This window comes from Pristis pectinata, chromosome 2, assembly GCF_009764475.1.
Source record: "Pristis pectinata isolate sPriPec2 chromosome 2, sPriPec2.1.pri, whole genome shotgun sequence".
In the NCBI taxonomy this organism is placed as follows: domain Eukaryota; kingdom Metazoa; phylum Chordata; class Chondrichthyes; order Rhinopristiformes; family Pristidae; genus Pristis; species Pristis pectinata.
The window spans coordinates 18,564,302-18,592,099 of record NC_067406.1 but is presented as its reverse complement, the minus strand read 5'-3'; the positions used below and the strand labels follow the sequence as shown (position 1 = coordinate 18,592,099).

Sequence of the window (27,798 nt, the reverse complement as noted above, 5' to 3'; positions counted from 1 at the left end):
AGATCTGGCAGCTCAAAAGTGAGCATCTATAAAATGTTGTTGGGCTCCAACAGCAATGGGATTGTATTCGCCACTATCTGTAACCTCGTGGCTCAAGTGTCTCTTACTCTACCAGTGCTCTACATCAAGCCAGTGGACCAACCCTGGTCCAGGGAACAACCCAGAAGCAGCAATGATCCTGAATAATAAAAAAAATATGATGGCAACTTAGTCAAGCTGCAGCACTGAACAGTATGCATAATAGCAACAAATTCAGCATAAAATATTTAAGTGATTTCACAACCGATGGATCAGATCAAGCTCCGATAACAAGTTCACTAGGTGAAGGGTTTGGTATACGAAGGGATGTTGAGCAGATTGGACCGCTAGTCACTGGGGTTTTGAAGAATGGGAGGTGGATCTTATTGAAGCATACAGGATCCTGAAGAGCATTGGCCAGATGGATGCTGAGAAGATGTTTCACTAGTTGGGGGGTATGTAGAACTAGGGAGTGTAGTTTTGGAATAAGAGGTCACCCGTTTCAGGAGGGTTCTCTACCCCCATAAATTTGTGGAGGTGCACTCATTGAATATATTCAAGGTGGAAATTGAAAGGCATGAACTGTAAGGGACTCATGAAGTCTAGGGAACGAGTGGAAAATTAGTGCTGAGGCCAAGATTGCTTCAGATGCGATCTTATTGAATGGTGGAACAGGCTTGAGGGGCTGATTGATCTATTCCTGCTTCTTACATCCAGTTACAAGTAGTGTTGGGCTACTAATTTAACAGGAGGCAGAAGCTTAATGAGCATCCCTGTTCTTATTGATGATGAAGCTCAGCACACAAATGCCAAGGACAAGGCTGAAACATTTTCAACCAGCTTCATCCAGAAGTGGCAACAGGATGATCCACCTCAGCCTCTCCTGAGGCTGTCAAGTCAGACAACATGGAAGTGGGTCCTTTGGCTCTCTGTGTCCATGCTAACAAGCACGCATCCACACTGCACTAATCCCACTTTCCCTCTTGCATCCCCATTAACTGCTCCCCCCAACATTCCGAGTCTCTAGTATCACAGAACCCAGCTTCATGTTGATTCTCATCAAGGGTATTTGGGGTAAAAAAAAGTCTTAGTGATGACTATGAAAACCCATCTGGTTCATCAGTTATCTTCAGTGATTAAACCTGTCATTGTAATCCTGTCTGCTTACATGTGACTCCAGACTCATCTCACATGGTTGATTCTTAAATGCACTCCGAAATATCTGAGCAAACCACTCAGTTTTATCATTGCTTTTACTTTCAAGTAGAGAAGGAATCAAACTGGATGGATACCAGGTATCAACCAAAGAATTCAGACATTGCAAAGTTGATCCCTGCCAATCAATCTTGCAAGTCCTTCTTACAAACATCCAGTGTCTAATCTACATGAACTGTCCCAGAGACTAGTCATGCACCAGCCTGATATAGTTGTACACACTGAATCATACCTTACAGACAATGTGCCACACTTCTCCATTACAATCCCTGAGTATGTCTTGTCCCACCAGCAGGACAGGCCCACCAAAGATGATATACATGTGGGAGGGAGTAGTCAATATTGACTCCCGACCCCATGAAGTTCCCTGGCATCAAGCCAATCATGGGAAGGAAACTCCTTGATTTCCATATATTGTCCTCTCAGCTGTTGAATCAGTGGTCTTCCATGTTGAATAATACTTGGAAGAAGCGTTGAACCTAGCAAGGGCACAGAATGTACTCCATATGGGGGACCTCACTGTCTATCACCAAGGGTATGGTAGCTTGGTAGAACTGTCACTGACTAAATAAATCGAAGGATGTTGATGCGAGACTGAGCCTGGAGCAGGTAATAAGGATGAACCTGCCTGGTCTCATCCTCAACAATCTACCTGTGGCACATGAACCTGTCCATGACAATGTTGGTACGTGGCCATTGGTACAGTCCTGGTGGAGATAAAACTGCACTCTATCTGCAGTGGCCATCGCAAGATTTCCGTTGCATGTCATTTTAACTCTCCTTCCGACTCCCAAACTGACCTGTCAAATCCTCGGCTTTCTTCATTGCTACGGAAAGGCCAAATGCAATTTGGAAGAACACCTCATATTCCGCGGATAGCTTACAACCCAATGGAATGAATGTTGAATTTTCCAATTTGAGATAATTCACACCCACTGTGTTCTCCTCCCACACACACTCATCCGCCCACCTAGTTTTCTTCTCTCTTTGTTTACCTCTCCTCCCCATTTGCCCATCATTTCCTCCCCATCTGGTTCCACCTATCACCCCCCCGCCTCTGCCCCCCCCCCCCCCCCGCCGTACTGCTATATACTGGCAATCTTTCCTGTTCCCTCTCAGTCCTGATGCAGGGTCTCAACCCAAAATGTTGACTTACACCTTTTGCTTCCACAGATGCTGCTTAACCAGTTGAGTTCTTCCAGTGTTCTTTTTTTTGTTGGAGATAAGGTTCCCCCTTCACTATGAGGACACTCTCCACCTTCTGGAGTGGCTCCACAAACACACTAAGCAGAATAGACATAACAGATCTGGGCATTCAGTTGGGTGGCACAATGGCACAGCAGGTCGTGCTGCTGCCCAATGGCTCCAGAGACATGGGTTTGATCCTGACTTTGGGTGTTGACTCTTGAACAGACCTCCTGAACCTGTTAACCTTACAATCTACCTCATCATTGTCTACCTGCACTGCACTTCCTCTGTAACTGTATTCTGCATTCTGTTATTGCTTTTCCCTTTGTACTACCTTGTTCAGAAATGATCTGGATGTTTGGATCAAAGTTCAAGATCAATGTTTGATGAAAGTTTTTCACTGTATCTCGGTACATGTGACAATAATAAACCAATTACTTCTTGAGTCTCAAATAAAGAGTGGGATGTACTGCAGCTGAAAGTTTCCATTGGAACATTACTGAGAAGCCGGGCACATGCCGAGCCGGAGACACAGGGCTCCACAGACACCAAGGAGTTAACAGTGCTTTGTGTGTCGTCACACGGACGCTGGCGGCGCGTCAGGGAGCGGGCAGCACAGCGCTCTGGTACCTCAGCCTCCCCGGCTGAATGCCCTGGGCCGCCCACGGGCAATGGCAGGTGGACCGCGGGTCTCACACAACCGTAACCTACCGGCCGCTGTCACCCAGTGCTTCTCGGTGGTGGCCCTGTGCACGGCAGTGGCCGATCCCAACTGGTTTCAGGTCGTTCCGAACGGCACCTCTCCGCAGATCTACGGGGTGGCTTATGTGGTGCAGCTGCAGGGAAACATCTCGGCAGGTAACAGGGCAAGGGGAGGTCGGGGTGGGCAAGGGAGAGTCATGCGAGGTGAGAACTCCCACCCGAAACCTCCTAGTGTCCACTTCCAGGCGACGGCGTGTTTCTGTTTTGGAAGGTTGGCTTATAAACACGTTCACCAATTAAAACTCCGCCACCAACTCCTTCTGAAGCTTTCCGTTTTCAGTCACCTACACCCACTCCCCCGGAAAAGGAAAGCAAAACGTATTGCTGCAGCTTCCATTTAGACACTGAATATTAAGACAATTTTGTTTTGTAAAGCAGACTTTTGTTCATATAATGCTCTTCACGACCTCAAGATGATCTAAAGTGGTTTAAAGTCAACGAAGTATCTTTGAAGTTCAGCTCCTGTTGTAGGGAATACAACTTCATGCAGTAAGGTCTCTCAGCAGTAGGGAGATAAGTACCCAGATATTATCACGTATTAGCGATGTTGCTGAGGGATTAATATTGGTTAGGATGCTGAGAGACCCTATTTTCCCATAAGGGCTTTGGAAGCTTTAATGTTCACCTGAAAGGGCAGGTGTGATTTCAAAACCTCACTTTAAAAATGGTTTGAAGGAACACTTGCCTGGGCTGCATTGAGTTCTGGAGTGTGGCCTGTTGTGTTTTGGATATGAAAGTGATTCTACCAGGCTAGTAACTGCCTAGGTCCTTGTGCCACCTTTTGGCTATGTTTAATCCCAAAATAATCTTGCTATAGCATATTGGTCAATAGTTAAAATTTCAGCTGGTAAGATCATTTGCTGGTTTTGTCACTGTAACTGTAAACTGTGCCCCTTCCACAGCCTCTCTATCGTTCACTAATTCTTGCACCAGTTCTACACACCCTTCAGACCTTTTGTCACACGTCTCATTTCATTGTCCTCTCCGTCACTTGTAAATTGCTCCATGACCCTTCTACAGCCTGTTTGAGTTTTATTTCACAATTGGTTTCTGACTTGTTCCTATTGAGGTTTTGACTTCTAAAATAATATCAGTTCCTTTCCATTGTCTGACTGACTACAGTATATTTTTGTTCTGGTGCCTATGCTGAGATAGGGTGGATGAGGGCGGTGTATTTCTTTCCTTGGCCACCCTCTGTTTTTGTGTCCTAGGTTTGCACTTTGAATGAAAATATAGATTGCTGAACGGGGACCAGAGAATATCTGATGGAAAGACAATGTCTTAACAGCTGGAGAGACTATATGAACCAGTGTCCATTCTGCCGAGGAGATGTTTAAAAATTCCATGGTGCCCTTCAAAAACAAGGGGAAAAGATGGGATGAAATAGATGGTATGTAGTCAAGGGCTCTGTTAACTATGTTGGAGGGGAAGCCGTGGTTCAGGAAGAAGGAAGACATCTCAGAGGTACCTGCATGTGAAAGTCTTAACATCAGAGCAAATTTGATGGGGACTGCGGAACTGAATGAAACGGGAGCAGGATGGAACAATGGGTAGTTGAGGTGGCTGCAGGAGTAAAGGATCCTGAGATGGAGACACAGAGATCAAGGAAGGGAAGACAAGAGTCAGAGATGGACTCGTGTGAAAGTGAGAGTTAGGTGGAAATTGGCAGCAAAAATTATAAAATTTTTGAGTTCTGCATGAGTGCAGGAAGCAGCACCAATGCAGTCATTGATGCACTGGTAAAAGGGTTGAGGGAGGGACCCCAAGTAGGACTGAAACAAAGATTGTTGCATGCATCCAACGGACAAAACCGCTTTGGCCCACGCGAGTTCCCATATAAAGTGAATGGAGTTGAAAGGGAAGTTGTTCAATGTGAGAATGAGTTCAGTCAGGTGAATTCACTAGGAGAGAAAGGTTGGTGGAGGGGAACTAGGTGGGCATTTGTTCAGGGAGGAAGAGGAGGGCCCTCAGATCATCCTAGTGTGGGATGGAAATATAGAGGGATTGTACGTCTATGTTAAAAATAAGCCAATTGGGAGCAGGGAATTGGAAACTGTCAAAGTGGTGGAGGGCATCAGAGGTATCAAGGAAGTAAGTGGGAAGAGTTGAACTAGGAGAGAAAGGATGGAGTCAAGGAGGGAAAAATAAGTTCAGTGGGGCAAGAGCAGGTTGAAACAATGGGTTTGCCTGGACAGGAGAAAGAAGTGGATTGTGCAGGGCTAGGATACTACAAGGCTGGAGGCTATGGAGGGAATATCTCCTGAGGAATTAAGGTCACTTACTGTCAGATGTTCAGTGGTGGGATCGTGGTTCTGAGGGAGGTATGAAGGTATATCTGAGAGCTAGCTGATTGGCTTGTGTAGTAACAAGAGGCTTATCTACATACCCTGATCAAGATTCCGAAGATCTTCTGTCCAATTGGAACTTCTGGCAGCCCAGGTAGCACTCATACCTCCCAAGTATACTGGACCCTGACAGGTCTTCGGCAGCAACTCCAGGCATCTCTAACTTAATGTTAGAATGGGCTCCATCATCACCTGGTCACACATGTCAGTTTGGTTCAGTTAAATAATGAAAAGCAGCAAAGCAGTGTGCTGTTAAGCTATAAATGGTTTAAAATATAACTTGTAAGTAAATATTCTTTGGTTAACTTGGTTGTTTGGTTGTAAGGGTAGCTTTTGCAAAATATGCAAGGGTGTTAATAAGCAGGACTATGTACTCTCCAAATACTGGATGGCAATAAGATGGACTTGCACACACTTGATATCACATGGTCTGCTCACACTCATATTTGTGGGGTTCATTTCTGTGTTGAGTGTGAAAGGAACATAGAGACATAAAGGGTGGCACACTTGCACAGCTAGTAGAGTTGTACTGATCCAGGTTCAATCCTGACCTCTGGAGCTGTCTGTGTGCAATTTGAATGTTCTCCCTGTGACCATGTGGGTTTCCTCTGGGTGCTCTGTTTTCCTCCCGCATCCGAAAGATGTGCAAGTTGGTAGTTAATTGGCCTCTGTGAATTGCCTCTAATGTGTAGGTGAGTGGTAGAATATGGGGGGGTAGTAGATGAGAATATGGGGCAAATAAAAATAAAAGGGGATTAATGTCGGATTAGTATAAATGGCCGGTTAACGATCAGCACAGACTCAGTGGGCTGAAAGGCCTTTTGTGGTGCTGTATCACTGTGACTCCATGACTCTAAGGTATACGGTGTTGAAGGAGGTCATAAAAGATACTTGGACAGGTACATGGATAGGAAAGTTTTAAAGGGCTTAAAACTTTTTTAAAAAAAAGTTTTAAAGTTTTAAAGACAAGTTTTTCACTGTACCTCAGTACAAGTGACAATAATAAACCAATACCAAACTAGCATTTTGTTGGCATGGACAAGTTGGGCTGAAGGGCCTGCTTCCATGCTGTTTTACTCCCTGACTCTATTGGGCCCATCATGTCCATGCTGGCCAAACCTGGAGCTCCCTCTTCCCAGCTTTTGGTCGTTGGCCCTACAGGTCACTGCTCTGCAAATGCTCATCCAGGTGATGAGGATTTCTGCCTCCAGCACCCTGTCAGAGTTCTGGATCCTCGCCGCTCTTCATGTGAAAAGATTCTCATGTTAAGTTTAATCTGTCTCCTGGTTATTGACTTCAGTACCAAGGGAGATAGACCCTTACTGTTTACTTCTGTCTAAGCCTCTCATAACTTTATGGACCTTAACACCCATGACCCCGCTCAGTCTCAATTGTGTGAAAGAAAACTGCCCCAGTCTAGCCTGTAACTGCAGTTCTCTGGTCCTGGGAACATCTTTGTGAATCTCCTCTGTGCTGCCATTGCATTCTTTCTGTATTGAGGTGACCAGGACAGTTCAGAGGACTCTCTCTCTGGCCTAACTATAATGTATTTCTAGTGTGACCTCTGTGCTTTGTGGATAATCTGAATTACAAAAATTATGTGAGAGAGAAAATAACTAAATAAGTACAAAGTGTGAAAGAAATGCAGTCAATTTTTGTCAAGGGTTCACTTTACAGAAAATCACAATATGGACAAATTTCTAGGAATGCAATCCCTCCATAGCCTAGGGGTGTATTGTACTGCTTTAAAAGCACCAACAAAATTGAGGGCTGGGATGTTTCATCTAGGTGCATGATGAAGAATACCTGTTTGTAGATCCTGCCAATATTGTGCCTCCGTAAATGTTAGCAGCTTCAGGACAGATGGGAGGAAAGGAAAAAGCTTTGGTTTTAGTCATGCAGTAATAATTCAGCTGTCATGATGCTCCCTTGTGACTTTCCTATATCACATGCAAGTGTTAAATATAACAGAGACCCTTGTTGAGCAAAACAAGGAGTGTTCAGAAGTCTGATACAGATGGAATGTAATCTGATTTTGTGTATATAAAACTCATGTAAGCAAGCACTACGTTAAAAAAAACTTTAAATAATTGGAAAATTTTATTAATATTTCTGGAGAAAGCAGCTGTGCCCTGTGGTATGTACTTTGGTCTGAGTAATCAGCCTTGTCTTGGAGACCTGTGCAACCAAAATGGGAACATAGGAGTCTGAGGATTGAGAATTTTAAAGTCATGAGTTGCCTAGATAAGGTGAATAGTCAGTCTTCTCCCCAGTGTAGGGGAGTCTAAAACTAGAGAGTATAGATTTAAGGGGGAGAAGGGAAAGAATTAAAGGGGACCTGAGGGGCAACTTTTTTACATAGAGGGTGGTGGATGTGTGGAATGAGCGGCCAGAGGAAGTGGCAGAAGTGGGTACATTTACAACATTTAAAAGACATTTGGATAGGTACCATGGTTATGAAGGGTTTAGGGGGATATGGGCTAAATGCAGGCAACTGGAACTAGCTTGGGTAGGCATCATGGTCAGTATGGAGGAGTTGGGCTGAAGTGCTTGTTTCCGTACTGTATAACTCTGACTCCTTTTCAATAGGCAACTGACAGAACAGCAGATAGCATTACTTCTTAACTCAAGAAAATCTTCACCATTGTCTTTACATATAAGTATCTTAAATTATAGCAATTGAAGTGCACTAAACTGGCTTTTAGATTTTCCTGGAGGAAGTTTGCATGGAGTCAAGTGATGTTATGCTGCATAGTATAATGTTCATTGGTATTGATTATTGTCACATGTACTGAGGCACAGTGAAAAACTTAGTTTTGCAAGCTATCCATACAGATCATTTCAAAACAAAAGTACTTTGAGGTAGTACAAGGTAAAAACAATAACAATGCAGAATATAGTGTTACAGTTAGAGTGCAGCGTAGGTAGACAATAAGGTGCAAGGCTATGATGAGGTAGACTGTCAGGTCAAGAGTTCATCTTTATTGTACAAGTAGTCCATTCAGTTATCTTATAACAATGGGATTGAAGCTGTTCTTGAGCCTGGTGGTGTGTGTTTTCAAGCTTTTGTATATTCTGCTTGATGGAAGCAGGGAAAAGAGAGAATATCCGGGGTGAAAGGGGTCTTTGATTATGTTGGCCTTTACCTAGGCAGCGAGAGGTATAGACAGAGTCCGTGGAGGGGAGGCTGGTTTCCGTGATGTGCTGAGCTGAGCTGTGCCCACAACTCTCTGCAATTTCCTGCAGTCTTGGGCAGAGCAGTTGCCATACCAAGTCGTGATGCATCCAGCTAGGATGCTTTCCTTGGTGCATCTATGAAAATTGGTGTCAACAGGGACATGCCGAATTTCCTTGGCCTTCTGAGGAAGTAGAGGTGCTGATGTGCTTTCTTGGCCATAGCGTCTGCCTGGTTGGACCAGGACAAGCTATTGGTGATGTTGACCCCCAGGAACTTGAAACTCTCAAACATCTCTACCTCAGCACCATTGATGTAAATAGGAGTGTGTGCATCGCTCCCCTTCCTGAAGTCAATGACCAACTCTTTTGTTTTGCTGACGTTGAGGGAAAGGTTGTTTTCTTGACACCATGTCACTAAGTTCTCTATCTCCTTCCAGTACACTGACTCATTGTTATTTGAGATACGGCCCTGTTATGGACTCAGTGAAAGTCCCTTTAAGATAGAGAGTGTGTGTGTATGTGTGTGTGGGGCGTGCTTACGTCAATAGAAGATAAAGGACGTAATGACGTTGTAGAAGAAGAAGAAGAAGAGAGAGAGAAGGGAGAGAGACACCAGCCTGCTTGTTTTCTCTATCGATGGATGAGAAACAATAACTGTGTTTGCCACTGAAATCCATGTATGGAAGTTGGAAGTAATCCGGTGGAGTTCACTTTGTTGCTGACCTGTAGAAGGAAACAGGTATTTGTGTGTGGACGACCACGGTTCGGATGCTTTTCGGGGTGAGGAAGTCACTACCGAGTAAACACTGAAGTGTCGTTTGGGTTCCATCGTGGAACATTTGGATTTCGTATGTACTCTCTCTATGTTTTTTCTACATCTACATCTTATCTTCAGACAACGGTGGTTGTTGAAGAAGCCTTTGCTCATGTTTCACCTTATGGCTTGCGGAACTGAACTTTAAGAACCATTCCGGAACTGGGAGTTTTGGACTTTGTCACACACACACACGAAGAGTTTAGTTTTGGGGTTAACGTTCGAGGTTTTACATTCTTGAATTCTAACATACTAACATTTTTTTTTACTTTTATTTTACGTATTACCATAAGTAGTGATTAATAAAATAGTTTTTAACACTGAATCATGCTCAGTGTGTTTCTTTTGTTGCTGGTTTGTGACAGCCCACTACGATGATATCATCTGCAACTTGTAGATGGAGAACGCAGAATCTGGCTACACAGTCATGAGTGTATAGGGAGTAGAGTAGGAGCCTTATTGGGCACCAGTGTTGAGGATAATTGTGGCGGAGGTGTTGCTGCCTATCCTTTCTGATTGCGGTCTATTGGTCAGGAAGTTAAGGATCCAGTTGCAAAGGGAGGTGCTGAGTCCTAGGTTGAGGAATTTAGAGGTGAGTTTGTTTGGAATTATGGTACTGAAGGCAAAGATATAATCAATAAATAGGAGTCTGACATGGGTGTCTTTGTTATCCAGATGCTCCAGAGGTGAGTGTAGGGCCAAGGAGATGGTGTCCACCATAGACCTGTTTCAGTGGTAGGCGAATTGCAGTGGGTCAAGGTTGTCTGGGAGGCTGGAGTTGATGCATGCCATGACCAGCCTCTCGAAGTGCTTCATGATGATAGATCTCAGAGCCATCGGGCAGTAATTATTAAGGCACGTTACCTTATTTTTCTTTGGCACTAAGATGGCGCACCCAGAAGAAACCCATGCCATCACAGGAACAGCATGCAAATTCCACACAGACAACACTTGGGGTCAGGACTGAACATGGCTCATTGACCCTGTGTGGCCATGGCTCTACTTGCTGTGCCATCTGCCATCGGGCCACCCTTGTGTGAATGAATGAAGAAGGTGTAGATGATTGCAGTGTGTTTATGGTTGCCCATCCCTACTGCCTTAGACAGCAGCAGAGAGACAAATACACAATAGAGGACTGAAGCCATGCATTGAAGAGGTTGGTAAGACTGACACCCCTCTGATTTGAACAGAATTATTCTTTTGCTTAGTGACTACATTTCTCAGCTGAAAATTCAGAAATCAAAAGTCTCTTTTCTAAAACATTTTTTTACTTTGTTTTTTAAGGACTTGAATACTTCCAATAATTTTTCATCAATTAAAACATGAACATTTTATTCCCTTCTCCCTTTGGCTGTTTAGTCACTGCTTTGATTTTCAATTTTACTGAAGATAGCAACCCTTTCCACCCTGGGTACAGTAGATGTTTAGAGTTAAAAGCAAAAATTCTGATTTCTTTTGCTGCTGGGAGACCCGTTAGACGGTTGCATTAGGACCATGGCTGGCTTGGCGAGTGTTTGTGGGGCAGTTGATGCCTTGCAAATATAAGTAGTGTAGAACTAGTTGGTTGCAATAAGGGCACACACAGTCTTACCAACCTCTTCAATGCATGGCTTCAGTCCTCTACTGTGTATTTGTCTCTCTGCTGCTGTCTAAGACAGTAGGGATGGGCAAAATATGTAGTCTTGCCAGTGTCGACCACATCCTGAGAACAAATAAAAATAATATGAGAGAGGTTTGGGTCACACAATGTAATCAGCAGTGAACTGTCTCAACTGTGGTTTTAAGATTTCACATTTCGCAGAAATTAGGAAATGCAGCCCCAGAACAAGATAAGGCTGTTTAGGAACAGGACTCCAGGCCTCCGAAGCCTCATGCTTATACATTCCTTCTTATCCACAATGATGGAGACACAAGAGACTGCAGACGCTTGAATCTGGAGCAAGAAACCATCTGCTGGAAGAACTCAGCAGCTCAAGCAGTATCTGTTGGAGGAAAGAAAATGTTGATGTCTCAGGTCGAAACCCTGCATCAGGGCAATTCACAGTTGGGGAGCTAAGGAAAGGATCGGTCTAAACTGTGAAGTCTACAACAGTAGAAAAGCCTGCCGACTATCACAATGCTAGTCAGTGTGTGCAATGTCTCACTTGGTCTACGTTCCAGAAGGCTGCCAGTGACCATAAGTCCCCAACCCATCAAGAGTCAATGCTTTGAGTAAAAGGAGGAAGTTTATAGACTGGATGATTATTGTTTGTGTTTGGCCGTTTTATACAATGAAAAGTCTTGGAAGAACTCTTTGGAATGTAGTGATGGCTGTGTAGGTGGACAAATTGTTATTCAGTATCATTCAATGAGAAATGAACAAGCAGTCCTTCTTGGGCAGTCTCTCTGGATCATGGATGACTTGCTTCCACTCTAGTTCTGTTTCCATGATATAGTTGAAGGTGAATATTTTGGCAGAAGCCTGGGAGAACTCCAAACTCGTATTAAATACTGGCTTCTTTCAAGACTGACAGGATGGATAGGTGGGACTATAGATTCAGGCCCTGAGCAAAAGCCAAAATTTCCTTGCCTTAAGTAAAAGAAGCAACATGACATTTTGAGCATAGCTTCAGAATCCGATTTATTATCACTAGCTTGTATGATGTGAAATTTGTTGTTTTGAGGCGGCAGTACAGTGCAAAGACATAAAATTACTATAAATTACAAAAACAGATAAATAGTGCAACAAAAAAAGGAATAATGAGATAGTGTCCATGGACTGTTCAGAAATCTGATGGCAGAAAGGAAGAAAGTGTTCCTGAATCATTGTCTTCAGGGTCCTGTACTTCCTCTTTGATGGCAGTAACAAGAAGAGGGTGTGTCCCAGATGGTGACAGTCCTTAGTGATGGATGCCACCTCCTTGAGGCGCCACCTCTTGAAGATGTCCTTGATGGTGGGGAGGGTTGTGCCTGTGATGGAACTGGCTGAGTCTACAACCCTCTGCAGCCTTTTGTGATCCTGTGCATTGGAGCCTCCATACCAGGTGGCAATGCAACCAGTCAGAATGCTCTCCACCATACATCTATAGAAGCTTGTAAGAGTCTATGGTGACATACCAAATCTTCTCAAACTCCTGATGAAATAGAGCTGCTGGCGTGCCTTCCTCATGAGCTTGCTTGACCCAGAGTCTGTTATAACTTATCACGTGAACCAAGCCACCTAATTTCATGTCCTCAACACTATTTACTTTAGGAGTTTAACACCAGGGTCAAATGCTACAGTAACCCTCTGACGAGGATGGAAAAAAAACGGCTGTTTTTCTGGCTTTCTTAGCACTACAAGAGGAAGCAAAAACTGCAGTGTTGTTTCCTAAGTGACCTCATGAAATATTCTAAAGGCTTTATGTTATAATTGCCAAGAAAACTTTTTATTTAAAATGAATAGACATAGTGGGATCCTGGAAGGGGCAGAAAGTCAGGAGAGCATGCTTGCTGATAGCCAGTGTTGTACAACAGTTCAGCTTGTATCAGTACAGAGCAAAGGATGTGTTTACTGGTGTTCAACCTTCTCCAGCACAGCAAAATATGTGGATAAAAGTTTCCTGAGAGCCCATTTAATTGGCTCTTCAGGAGAAACCTCCTCTCGACTGGCTGTGTGCAGGTCCACAACACTTGAATGTTGACACTAATCGGGGGGGGGGGGGGGGGGGGGGGGGGAGAAAAAACTGCCCAATTGATTGGTAACCTAACCACCAGCCAGGAAAATGGCTCCCTCTGCCAGAGGCCCACCATCACTGCAGGGTGTACTATCTACAAAATCCACAGGGTTACTCACCTAGCCTGTTTCAACAGCACCTCCCAAAGCCAGGATCTCTTCCAAGAGCTAAGACTTTTTATTGTCCTTGAGTGATAGCAGGGTGTGGGGCCTACCTACCTTGTAAAAGACGGAAGTGGATGACCTTCTGACGGAGGTAAGAAGCTACATCTTAAAGCTGCAACTTGTAGCTATCTTTGTTTAAGATCGCACAAGTTATATTCCTGGGGTACGCTACCGAGTAACAAGTCATTCCAAGGAAGCATGTTTGAGGAGACTTTCGAAGGTTAGGTGAACTAGAACATAAGTTTCATTTGTTCTGCTTGTCCTGAGCTGGTTGCATTGTAGAAAGCTATTTGGCAGAAGGAAGTTTGACTTGCTGCTGTTCCTTTTGCAGTCGTCATTGTGCTGATTCAGGAAATTAGATCATATCCTTTACCCATCTAATTTTTTTTTAGTTTATAGGCTGGAAAAATGAGGTGAGCAAGGAAAGCCTAGATGGGGAGTTCATAGTGTTAGAATAGCTTGCTCCAGAGCCAACCAGAGTCCAGCCTATTTAAGACCTGGTACCATGCAATGAAGTGTGATTAGTTAAGAGCCTTCAATCTGAAATGTTAATTCTTTTTTTTCCACATTTGCTGCCTGATCTGCTGTGCTTCCAGTATTTTCTATTTTTTGTTTCAGATTTTCAGCATCTGCAATCTTTTTTGATTTTTTTCGTTATTAATTAATGACCTCAGCATGAAGGCAACAGTAGTTGACCACAATCATAATACAACTGGGTTTTAAACTTGGTTTGAGAGAAGAATGGGTGGGAGACTAGTATTTTAAATTTAAATAAAAGCAACAATGAGGGCATGAAAGCAGAAGTGGCTCAAGTGAATTGTCAAATTATGTTCAGGGATCAGTCAGTCAAGATGCAGGGGCTGACTGAGAAGGGGATCTTTCAGGGTACAGAGAACAATATATATATGTATGTGTATATATATATATATATTGCAACTTAAAAAGAAAAATTCCAAGGGGAGGACCCACTGTCTGTGGTTGAATAGAAAAGTTAAAGATAACATCAGTCTTACAGAAACCACACAGAATTGCGCAAAGACAGTTGGCAGGTCAGAAAGTTGGACAGGATATAAAAAGAGCAAAGAATGACGAAGAGTAATGTGGAAGGAAAAGTTAGATTACAAAGCTAGCCAGAAATGTAAACGTTTGTAAAAATGGCAGTAAGAGTTTGTATAGTTATTTTTTTTAAATAAAGTGTTTGCAAAGTGAGTGGTGGTCTATAGATAGTGAGTCTGGGGAATTAATAATAAAAACAAGGAGCTGATAAGAAGTCACTCATTTAAGGCTGAAATGAAGCAAAGGTTTTTCCCTTGGACTGTTGTGACTTTTTGGAACTTTTTTTTCTGAAAAAGGCAGTAGAAGCAGAATCTTTGAATATTTTTAAGACGCAGGTAGATCGGTTCGTGATAAACAAGAGGCTGAAAGGTTACCAGGAGAAGCCAGGAATGTGGAGTTGTGGTTAAAGTCAGATCAGCCATGATCGTACTAAATAATGGAGAAGGCTTGAGGAGCTGAGTGGCCTACTTCTGTTCCTCGTTTGCAGGTATCATATCATTTAAAAGGTGCTGCTTGGACTTGGGGGTTGAGGTTGATGTCCTGGAGATCTCTGCTCTCATCCATAATCTATGCCCGAAACAGGCAAGTTGCTACTCAAGCCCTGTAGATAACAATCAGGAGTTGGCACTAAGAACACTTTGAAAGTAAACAGCAATTTCTGGAGAGCTTTCTAAAAGCATTAAGATTATCTGAACAATTTTGTTTGTTAGTCAGTCTCTGTCCAGCCTTCCATATAATGTAGGAACAGTGTAATGTTTATGTAGACAGGAAGATCATGACCTCGGATAATAGTGCATTACAGGCACCTTTTAAGATATCTTTTATTAGTCACATGTACATTGAAACACAGTGAAATACATGTTTGCATAGGGTGTTCAGGGGGCAGCCCGCAAGTGTCGCCACGCTTCGGGCGCCAACGTAGCATGCCCACGACTTCCTAACCCGTGCGTCTTTGGAATATAGGAGGAAACCGGAGCACCCGGAGGAAACCCACGCAGACATGGGGAGAACGTACAAACTCCTTACAGACAGCGGCCGGAATTGAACCCGTGTCACTGGTGCTGTAATAGTGTTATGCTAACTGCTACACTACCGTGCCTGCCCAGTACCACCTTTAGTGTCCAATAGTTAACTCCCGCAGTGCACTCATTGGGGTTGTTATGTCTTCTGGAACTGCTCATTGTAGATAGCTGCTATTGAATGAAGCACAATCTCATTCAATAAATTAATCATCCCTTCTCACTGGAGAGAGATCTACTCAAGCCTTGCATAGTTTTGTATCCAGACTTGATTATTCTATTGCTAATTCCTTCTAAAGCTTTGCCACTGCCTTTCTCCATAACCTACTCCTGCCCACGTTACCCTCAAACTACTGTTTCTCCACCTTATGGGTTCCTGGCACTCTTTGTTCCATTATTGCTGACTGTAACTTCAGTAGCCTAGATACCATGCTCTGGAATTCACACCTCTCTGGCTGGCCACCTTCATGATTGTCCGTAAAGCCTACCTGATAATGCTTTTGGGTGCCATTCCTTTGCTTCACAATTTGTTTTCTTTTCCCTTGTATTTCAGTCAGTTTATTGCAATATTTTCAACTTTATATAAAAGTGAAGGATTTTAAGTAATTCTACTGTGGCACATGGGTGTAGCTGGAAAACCCTCCAGTTAAAGGCCAATCCTAGTCTCCTGAAATAATACATTTGCAACACAGTCCTTTGAAGGGTCTCGACCCGAAATGTCGATTTGTTTGTTTCCCTCCATGGATGCTGCCTGACCTGCTGAGTTCCTCCAGATTCCAGCATCTGCAGAATCTCTTGTGTCTCCATAATACATTTGCAAATCTTTTAACCAAATTACCACAGATACTATTAATTCATTGAGTACTGATTCCAGGCTGCAGAATATGAGGTGGTCATTGCAGAATGTTGTTTTTCTTAATTGTCTCTTTTTTTTCCATTTTTCATAAAATCTGGCTCACTTTTATGAATCTTTCTTTGCCTTTTAGCTGCTTCCTGCTCCCTTCCACCACAATCACTTAGATCCTTTAATAATCTGCTAGTGAAATTGGAAGCCACCTTTTTGACAGCCCATTTCTAGGCAATTCTGTAAATCACATTTAACACGTTTGTTAGCCAGTTCATCTGATTCTGAGATATGATTTTTATAATACCTAAACCAGTGTATTGGTAGCCGGACATAGGACATTTCAGTGAGTAAAATTTCTATATTTCTACAACCAATAGTGGTCTGCATTTGAAAGCATAACTTGAATGCATTTGAATGCATTGTTTTAACTTGAGCAGCTGACTAGTCCACTATTCAGTCTCTCAGTGTGAATGGCAATCTTTGCTTGTGTTTAGGTTTATTGCTAAGATATCTTGCTTCATCTTGGTACTTGCTTATAGAGCCTTTGGTATTGCTTTTGTATGAAAGGACACAGTAACAGCCCACAATGACCTTAATGCACTTCCTACTGACTGGTTTGAATCCAGTCACAATCTTAAATGTAGAAATTAGTTTGGGCTTGCACTTGAGTAGGGACACTGCATTCTTCAAGACTATACATCGCAATGCTATGGTACAAACTGTGGATGTGCTCTGTCATAGGTGGGGAAGAGGATGTTTGTGCTGGTGTTTGGTGTGTCAGTCAAGTGGACAGCTTTGACCAGGATGGTGTCATTTTCCCTGAATGCTGATGCATTTCCACCGTCTGTGCAAGGGCAGAGTCCCGACAGCAGTGTAGAGGAGACAGAAGGGCCTGTCTGTAGTGGCCATGACATTGTTGTGAACGGATCTACTCAAGATTCTCGTCAATGGTCTCCCACACCCACTCCTTGCCCTCTAGCATGTTAATGTGGAAAGAAAGTGTGGGTAATTAGGATGATGATTGTCTGTTGCTTCCCACTTATTGTGCAGGTCTTGCTGCATGTGGGAATACATTCCATTACCCAAGGAATTGCAAATGGAGCTGAACATGTTATAATAATCAGTAAACTTCTGATCTCATGTGAGAGGAAAGATAATTGTTGAAGGGGCTGAAAATAGCTCAACCTTGCACACTACCCTGAGGTGCTTCTGCAAAGATCCCTAGGGTTGATTCACATTTACATTGGTATTAGTTTATTATTATCACTTGTACTGAAGTGCAGTGAAAAACTTGTCTTGCATACTGTTCGTGCAGAAGACCATGACTATTATGAGTGGACTTCTAAAGTCCACAACTGGAGCTAGTGGAACTGGTGTGTTAGGAGCAGAAGGGGATACTTGCATCTGCCTTAATTTGGAAACTCTTCCTTTGCGTTAGGCTGGGAGGATGTGGGGAGGGACTTTCCAAAGACTTTCTGAGACTTTATTGCCGGCTCTGAAAATGGAAGGTCTCCTGGGTTAACCATACTTCAAAGGGAGCCACAAACACTGCTGAGGAGGATGTGTGAAAGTATAATGAGTTTAGCTGAAGTGGACACAATGTAATATACTTTGATGCTTATAGTCACCCCTTTGGATATATCTGGTTTAATCCCCGGCTAAGTGAGCTGTGTGTAACATTGTTTCTAAATCTGTCACTAGAACATTTATTGTGGGCATGTGGCTGATTATAGTATGGCTTGTTTTACAGTCATTCTTTCCTATTCATACTAACTACGTATTCTAAATTGGAAGGGTTAAATTTTGGATATAGTCTGAAAGCCCATCTGGTGTAATTTGTGATGAGAGTGGGCTAACCTGCAACTCGGCTGATGAGTCATCACCGGTCAGTAGAATCATACAACCTGGAAACGGACCATTCAGCCCAACACGTCCATGCCAGCCAGTAGGCAGTCTTCTATATCAATCCCATCTCCCAGCACTTGGTCCATTGCCTTCTATGCCTAAGTACTCACTTAGACACTTCTTAGGTGCTTTCATCAACCTAGCTTCAACATCTCTCTCAGGCATTTCATTCCAGGTACTTGAAGTTCTCTGGGTGATGAAGGTCCCCCTCGTATCCCCTCTAAATCTCTTCCCCCTTACTCGAAATCTATATCCTCCATTTTTATATTCCTCTAATATGTGTAAAAGTTTCCTGCAGTCTACCCCATCTATACCCCTTATAACTTTATATACCTTAATCATGTTCTCTCTTAACCTCCTCTGCACCAGGGAAAAATGACCTAGATCCTCCAGTCTTTCCTTATAACTGAACTGCTCCATTCTTAGGCAACATACTGATGAATCTCCTCTGCACCCTCACTATCACATCCTTCTCGTAGCCAGGTGATCAGAACTGCACACAGTACTCCAGCTAACTAAGGGTTTCAGAAAGGGTTTAATAAAGTTGGAATAAAACCTCCCTACTTCTGGATTCAAGACCCCAACAAATGAAGGCCTGTCTCCCATATGCCTTCCTAACCACATTGTTGACCTGAGTTGCCACCTTCAATGATCTATAGACTTGTACTCCAAGGTCCCTCTGTATTCCCTATGTACCTACTATTCACAGTGTATGTCCTAGCCTCATTAATGCTCCCACAATACACCACCTCACATTTGTCTGGATTATTTTTCAGCCTACTTCACCAACACATTCACCAACATCTCTCTCTGCAGCACAAGACTATATTCCATATTATCTACAACTCAGCCAATCTTTGTGTCATCCACAAACTTACTGATCTTGCCTCTCTCATCCACATCTGTCATACATGTATGTTACATCAGCAGGGGTCCCAGCACCAATCCTGTGGGACACCACTAGTCACAAGCATCCAATTGCAAAAACAATCTCCTAATCTCTATTCAAATGGCCTTGTTTGAGGGGCCTTCCAGGATATCCTCCCTCAGTACTGAGGACCCACACTCAATGTTACAGGAACAGCTTCTTCTCCTCCGCCATCGGATTTCTGAACGATCCATGAACTCTACCTCGTTATTCCTCTTTTGCACCATTTTACTTATTTATTGGTAACTTGTAGCAATCTTTATGTCTTGTACTGTACTGCTGCCGCAAAACAACAAATTTCATGACATATGTCAATGATAATAAACCTGATTCTGCAATGCTACCTTTGACTAATAGTGCATTACCTCCTTCCCTTTGACTCTCCCCTCTGTCTTGCCTGAAGATGTTATATCCTCAGGTGTTAGTTGCCAGTCCTGCCCACCCTTCAGCAATGTCTCAGTGATGGCAACAATATCATAGACCCCTGTATTAATTAGTACTAGTGTAATGTAACATCTTTATAAATTATCTATTGTGATCTACGTGATGCTGATCAATAACAGCAGAGTGGCACAGTGGAAGCGTGTTGGGCCCATAACCCAGAGGCTGATGGATCGAAACCATCCTCTGCTATTCTTCACTTGAACATTTTGGGACAGGCACGGTAGTATAGCGGTTAGCGTAACGCTATTACAGTGCCAGCAACCCAGATTCAATTCTGGCCGCTGTCTGTAAGGAGTTTGTACGTTCTCCCTGTGACTGCATGGGTTTCCTCCGGGTGCTCCGGTTTCCTCCCACATTACAAAGATGTTCGGGTTAGGAAGTTGTGGGCATGCTACGTTGGTGACACTTGCGGGCTGCCCCCAGAACACTCTACACAAAAGATGCATTTCACTGTGTGTTTCGATGTACACGTGACTAATAAAGAAATCTTATCTTATTTTTTTATTTGGCTCTGTAAGTTTTCTTCCCTCTTTAATGATCTGCTTTCTATTGGATCCAGCTCCACGAGCATCAGAGCCCTCTGGTGCTCCCCTCATGTACATCCGTCTAGGAATTAGATTGTGCCGGGGTGATTTTTCAGTGCTCCACGACAAAAGTTGATTTTACCTGGAGTAGATCATGTGAGTGATCATTTCCAGGTGGAATTGCACCAGTTGGAAATTTGGACCAGGTCTTCCCATGTGGAATCCAGACAAGTTTACCTGAAGCTTTCCTTCCATCAGGCACTTAGCCAGTGACATAATTTCTGTGCATCTCTGCCCCACCAGCAAACATTGGAGCTCAAAGCTCGATATGATGAATGTTGTGCAACAGCCTCATTTGTTCATACAGCAAAATGAGATGATGTTTGAATGGAAAATCATAACCCAAATCCACTAAGTTAAGCACCCTTGAGGCTTTCCTGTCTCTCAAGCTTGTAGGTGGGCTTTGATATCCTGCATTGGAGTTCCCTATGTGACTGCAGTCCGGATGCTGAAGGTGCTTCCTTTCACTTTGTCCACACAGACGACCCACAAGCACCTCCTTCTCCACATGGGCTGCCTCAGAACATTGCCCTCGGCCAGTTACAGAAGCAGCCTGGGGTGACTGCTGGGTGAGCGCCTCGCCTGGGAGCGTGTGGTGAGACGTGACTTGATGTCCTTGTGAGGGGCAAAGTAAATGTCCTGAACGTGCACACTAGGTGACCAGTCAGGATAGGGTGGCCAGTGCTGCAGGAATGCACAGACACTTGGACAGCATCTCCTGACCCAGAGCTGACCCTCCTGATAGACAGGTGTCAGTGTCTGGTCCCTGATCAGCTTCTCGGAGTCAGCTCTGTTCAACTCTGCCCTCAATGGTGGGAGCTTAGAGAAATACAATTTACATTCTTCCTCCGCAAAGAACTTCCTTACATCCTCATAGATTTTTTTTCTCTGCTTTTACACAGGATATGAGTGTCGCTGGCTAGGCCAGCATTTATTGCCCATCCCCAAATACTCCTGAAACGAGTGGTTTGTCAGGTCACTTCAGAGTATAGTTAACAATCAACTACATTGCTACATGTCAGGGTCACAAAGAGGCCAGAGCGAGTAGGTGCATTAGATTTCCCTCCCTGAAGCTCGACAGTGAATCTGATGCAATTTTATGATGATTCAATAATCCTGGTATGAGCTGGCATTGTAGTCTGCTAGCTGTTGTCCGATCTCATTCAAAAGCCGACTCCTGTATACTGTGTCTAAACTCATTTACTTTGGCAGAGTAGCCAGATTTTGCAACTTTTACTCAAAAATCTGAAAATCAATTATCACATTATCTAAAGATAAGCAAAACCTCAGCAAATGTTTTTTCTATTGATCAAATTCCTGGCAAAGGGAGAAGCTAGAAGCAATTACTATTACCATTGGGACTAAAATGAATGGTGTGGCATTGTGTGGAGGGGCCAAAGTTAGAAGTGTTGGTTAACATGATTGGGGCCTCGAACGCTGTGAGTTCAAAATCAGAAATAAAGTGTTAATTTGTCTCCATAGTTGGAGCATGAGCTACAACTGGGCAAGAAGGAAGTAAGAATATAGAATGCATGGAAATGTTAGCAAAATGTAGCAAGTCTGGTTGTAGAAATGGTGACACTGATGTACAAATTACACATGTCATATTGGTAAAGGACATCTAGTGTAGGAACCAATGCAAGATTTAATTCAATAAACCAATCCTCAGTGACTGGCCAGGCTCTGTGCAGCCCCGCTGCCAGTGATTGGCCGGGAACTGGGGAATCAGGTCAGATTTCGGAGATGTTGAGAACTGGTCTGAAAATGCTGATTATTGCAGGTGCTGCAGGGTAAGTCTATTTCAATCACAGGGCTGAAATCAACAGTGCCACCCTGATCTAATTTTATGTCGTTATGTTGCATGTAGTAGTAAGCACTCAAATGAAACAAGTGGTTTGCTGATTCAGGGTTTGACCTGAAACGTCGACAATTCCTTTCCCCCACAGGTGCTGCTCAATCTCCTGAGTTCCTCCAGCAGATTGTTGCACTCAGATTAACGTGCTATTGTAATTACAATATCTCATTGGCTGACTTTATAGGGTAAGGAGCCAATTGGCTTTAACGTACAAGGGGTCCGTTGTAATGTACAAGTGTCTTATAACCGTGGGATGGAAGCTGTCCTTGAGCCTGGTGGTGTGTATTTTCTGCCCAATGGGTGGGTGGGTGGGGTCTTTGATCATGCTGGCTGCTTTCCCCAGGCAGTGAGAGGTGTAGATGGAGTCCACGGAGGGGAGACTGGTTTTTGTGATGTGCTGAGCTCAATCCATAACCCTCTGCAGTTTCTTGCAGTCACGGGCAGAGCAGTTGTCATACCAAGCTGTGATGCATCTGGATAGGATGCTTTTTATGGTGCATCGATTAAAAATTGGTGAGGGTCAACAGTGATATGCTGAATTTCCTTAGCCTCCTGAGGAAGTAGAGGTGCTGGTGAGCTTTCTTGGCTGTGTTGTCTAAGTGGTTGGACCAGGACAGGTTTTTGGTGATGTTCACTCACTCCTGGGAACTTGAAACTCTTGACCTCAGCACCATTGATGCATACAGGGGCATGTGCTCCACCCCTTTTCCTGAAGTCAATGACCAGCTCTTTCATTTGCTGACATTGAGGGAAAGGTTGTTGTCATGACATCCATGTCACTAAGCTCTCCATCTCCTTCCTGTACTCAGTCTCGTTATTATTTAAAATCCAGCACACTACAGTGGTGTCATCTGTGAACCTGTAGATGAAGTTAGACAGAATCTGGCCACATAATTGTGAGTGTATGAGGAGTAAAGTAGGGGGCTGAGGACGTAGCCTTGTGGGGCACCAGTGTTGAGGGTAATCATGGCGGAGGTGTTGCTGCCTTTGCTTACTGGTTGCGGTCTGTTGGTCAGGAAGTCTCGGATCCAGTTGCAAAGGGAGATGCTGAGTCCTAGGTCTAAGAGTTTGGAGATGAGTTTGTTTGGAATTCTGGTATTGAAGGCGGAGCTGTAGTCAATAAATAGGAGTCTGATGTAGGTGTCTTTGTTATCCAGATGCTCCAGAGATGAGAGTAGGGCCAGGGAGATGGCATCTGCCATGGACTTTTCTCAATGGAAGGTGAATTCAGTGGGTCAAAGTTGTCTGAGAGGCTGGAGTTGATGCATGCCGTGATCAGCCTCTCGAAGCACTTCATGATGGTGGATGTCAGAGCCACTGGGCAATAGTCACCCGAAGTTGACAGTTACTGCAACTTTGTACCATTCCCACTCGGACCTTCCTGTCTTTGGCCTCCTACACTGTTCCAAGGATCAGCACTTCCTCTCCCAACAAGGCACGTTACAGCCTCCTAAACCATTGTTGAACTCAACCATTTTGGATAATCAGCCATGTCTAGCCTTGTCTTCACACTCCCCTCTCCCCACCTTGCTCCATCTGCCTTTATATATTCTTATTCCTCTCTCCCTTTGTCTGCGTCCCGCTATCATCCTCCTGCCATTGTCTCCCTGCTCCCCTCCCCTACCTGGCACTACCTGCCTGTCATCTTACACCCCTCCTCAGTCCACCAATCACCTCAGGCTCCTGTCTCACCACTGCCCTTTCCTTCTTTGTACTGGCCGTCTCGCCTGATGCAAGCTTTCGACCTGAAACGCCAACAATTTCTTTCCTTTCCACAGATGCTGCTCGACCTGCTGAATCCTTCAGCAGATTGTCTGCTGCTTCCTTTCCTTCCTAATCGGTGTTCCTTGACCAGCTGAGTACTTCCAGTATTTTCTGTTTTCGTTTTAGATTTCCATCATCTGCAGTATTTTGCTTTTCAAAAATCAGCCAAGTGTTGTCACTGAGGTTTCCTGTGTGGGTGTCTGGGAGCTCAACATGGTCTCTAGTGCCTCTGTCTGAATTTTCTAGATATGGAGATCATAAGTTTAAATTTAATCATGGCAAGTTGTAGATTTCAGAACTAGTAATGTTGGGTGAGCACCAGGAAATTACTCATGGAACTTTCCAGATTGAGTAAATATCAATTGGTCCACTTGTAGAAGGGAGCTTTGTGGTTGACGGCGAATGCTAACTCAAAGTTTTGGTCTTCTGACAATTGGAATTGGATTATTATTGTTGCATGTACCAAGATACAGTGAAAAACTTTTGATTTGCATGCCATCCAGATAGATCATTCCAGTTACAGTTGGTCTCTATCTCCATTGCCCACAGTAAATATTTAACATATAATGTTTCTGCAACATTGAGAACATTAAGTTGAGGCATGGTTAACCAGTGGTGTTGTAACCTGTTGGTTTGACACTGTTGGATTCCTGCAACCAAAGAATAGTTTCCATCATTTTAAATGTGATCATGTCTAGGATCCTTATGGTGGCCCAGAATCTGTGGTTAGTTACAAAATAATGGGTCTCCTTATAGACCGTGGAGAAACCTGCCCACAAAGGTCTAGCAATCAGAGTGGTGAGAATATGCATCTTTCTAACATTGCCTATTCTCATGCATCAGTTCAGCAAGATTCCTGTTGTCCAGCAGGTTGAGTAGCCAGTCACATTAGAGAATTCTCTCATACAACAAATAGGGAAGGAAAAAACACCTTAGTTAACTTCTTAAACATTTTAACTGAATGACAGATAAGATTGAAACATACTCATAAGATTAAGGTGGAACTGAAGTTTCACAACCTTTTTTAAAAAATCATTATAGTTTGAAATACTTTGAGGGAATTACAACATGCATACCTAAGATTCAGTTTTAGGCCTGAGGTGCTCAGCAGTTAGATAATGCTCAAGTCGATGCTTTAGAAACTTGCATCAGACCTTGTGTAACTAAACATAACATTGTCAGGGTACCTTGTGGTGAGACTGATTTATAAATATCTTAATTTAAAATCAAAACACGTGATTCTTTGGAGAAGTCCGCAAATGCAGTCTATGGAGGCGAGTACCTTCCTGATTTCCATTTATTTTACCCATTTATGGTCATCCTAAAATTGTTACCTCTTTCATGGTTTAATGACCATTTTGACTCTCTCTCTGTACATGGTAACAAGAAGCTTGAAATAAAACCAGAAAGTGCTGAAAGTACTCGGGTCAGGCAGCATTTGTGGAGAGAGAGCAGACATTTTGTTTCTGGTCAATTCTGGACATTCTGATGAAAGGTCATTCACCTGAAAGATGAACTCTATTTCTCTCTCCACCGATACTGCCTGCGTTCTTGTGTATTTCCAGCTCTTTTTGTTTTTATTTCAGATTGTCAGCACCTGTTGTTTTTTTTTAAACTCTATTCTGAGATTTGGCCAATTCCAAATCCAATATATAAATCAACAGAACACCAGTTGCTGTGATAATTTGAGGTGCTAATTAGTAGCTCGGATGAAGTCAAAGGTGGTCACCCACTAATGTGTTGTATCAATTATACAGAATTCTGTAAGTTCCATCAGCTCTGCCAAATGGGGAATCCTTGGCAGTAACTTTCTTCTATCCAAGTCTAATGAACAGTGATCATCTTCAATCAGGCTGGATCAATAGGATTTATTAATGTATGACAGTCGTGCTGTTTCCCCGTGGTTTCAAGAATTAGCCTAGAATGGAGGTCTCAGCTGTTTTCAGCTTGATAGGATGTGATATGATCTACGGGGCTCTCACTGTCTTCCTGTCTTCCTGTCTCTCACTCCGTGAGGTAATGAGAGGGAAATCCCAGCAAGCAGCAATAGAAAGGTTGCATCATTTTAGCTTTGGAATAACCTGACATCAAAGTTGGCTTGTGGCTGGAGAAGTGGTTAGTAGCATAGGAAATTCACCAGTAACAGGGTAAAAAGGGATGATCCAGTTCATTAGCTTGAATTTTTCCCTCTTCCCCATTGCATTTGGAATTACTGTTGTTTATCCAGATGTTTGGTAGTTAAAGGTGCACTCCTTCTCATGGTGAATGTGAGATCCACTCTGGCAGAGACTGGTGTAGCAGAATCCAAGAGCAATTTTAATGCAGATCACACATATTGTTGCAGAGACCTTAACAGGAAACCTTAACTGCTCTATTCAAGTGTGTCGTACAAGAGATCGAGAAAGGTACTGTGATGGTGTGACTTAGATAAAGAATTTTCTCTGATTATTGAATCATGCTAACCGATCTTCCTTACACTGTCTTCTGCAGATCCGAATACTATCATGAACTATGAAGGAATCTCTCTTCTAATAGTGATGGCCACCTGCAGCTATATTGGAATACTGACTGGCTTTGGAGCCTTCATTCTAAGCTTCTTGGGATCAAAACATCCACTTTTGTTTAACGTACCAATTATGTTACATTTTATAACAGGTAAACATTTCTTCCTTTTTTAATCATTTCAATTGCCTTTACTTTTCATCCAATCCTCTCCTTTATCAGGTGTCATCAGTTGTGGTTAAGTCAGTAGCAGAATGAATGGTAGTTCTGAGGAAGCATTGAGGAGTGGAAGGACCTTGGTGTACAAGTCTAAAGATCCCTGAAGTGGGCAGCACAGATAGGTAGGTTGGCAAAGAAGGCAGATGGGATGATGGCCTTCATTAGCCAAGGCACTGAATATACGAGCAGGGAAAATATGATGCAGCTTTATAAAGCATTGGTGAGGCCACATCTGGAATATTGTGTGCAGTTTTGGTCGCCTCAGTATAGAAAGGATGTGATTGCTCTGGAGAAGGTGCCGAGGACCTTCGCCGGGATGTATCCTGGGATGGAGTGCCTCAGATATGAGGCAAGACTGGATAGGCTGGGTTTGTTTTCCTTGGAGCGGAGAAGGCTGAGGGAGACCTGATAAAGGTATACAAAATTGAGGGGCACAGATAGGGTAAACTTTCCCCCATAGCAGAGATATCTATAACCAGAGGGCATAAGTTTAAGGTGGGGAGTAAGAAATTTTGAAGGAAGAATTATTTAACTGAGAAGGTGGTTGGAGTCTGGAATGCACTGCCTAAGAGGGTGGTGGAGGCAGAGACTCTCAAGATTTAATAATTATCTAGACAAGCACTTGAATCACCAAGGCATGGAAGGCAATGAATATGTGCTGGTAAATAGGGTTAGTGTAGATGGGTACTTCATGATCGGCATGAACAGGATGGGCCGATGGCACACATCTCTCATCAAAGATTTTGTGTTCGACTTCCAAGGTTTGAACACCTGATCTGAGCACTTGATGTCATCAAGGACAGTATGTAGAAAGGAAATAAGGGTGGTGGTGGTGTGTAAGGAGGTTACTTAAGGAGTAGGAAGAAAAGCCATTGTTGGTGATTCTCTGGGTGTGACTGAATAAATAAAAATGAAATTTGGTGAGTGCTGGATGACTGTAATGAAAAAAGTATAAGGAATAAAAATCATGGTAGGGGGAGGCTGTGTTAGTGGCTTCAGTGTCAACAAATGGAGCAAGTGATTGTGGTCATCTGAATAGCTGGAGCCTTGCTGAAAATGTGTGTACACCATAAAAGAAACAATGGCCATTCCACCCCTTGAACATGATGTCTACTTCACGATATCCTCATATAATGACCTAAAGAAAGTTACTTCTTTGTCCACGAAACTTCAGTGTTTCTATAATTCATAAACTCTCAATTCTGAACAATTAATTTAAGATAAGATTTCTTTATTGGTCACATGTACATCGAAACACACAGTGAAATGCGTCTTTTTGTGTAGAGTGTTCTGGGGG

The 27,798-nt window shown here is 43.3% G+C and overlaps 1 protein-coding gene across 1 annotated transcript in view; it reads left to right on the top strand.

Annotated features, from left to right (window-relative positions):
• The first annotated feature begins 2,972 nt into the window (after nt 1-2,972).
• Nucleotides 2,973-27,798, top strand: part of LOC127567452 (transmembrane protein 127) — a 40,045-nt gene continuing 15,219 nt past the window's right edge. The window contains exons 1-2 of the mRNA XM_052010373.1: nt 2,973-3,279; nt 26,271-26,435. Of these exons, the coding sequence (XP_051866333.1) occupies nt 3,093-3,279; nt 26,271-26,435 (352 nt within the window). The 5' untranslated portion in view covers nt 2,973-3,092. The remainder of the gene's footprint in view (nt 3,280-26,270; nt 26,436-27,798) is intronic.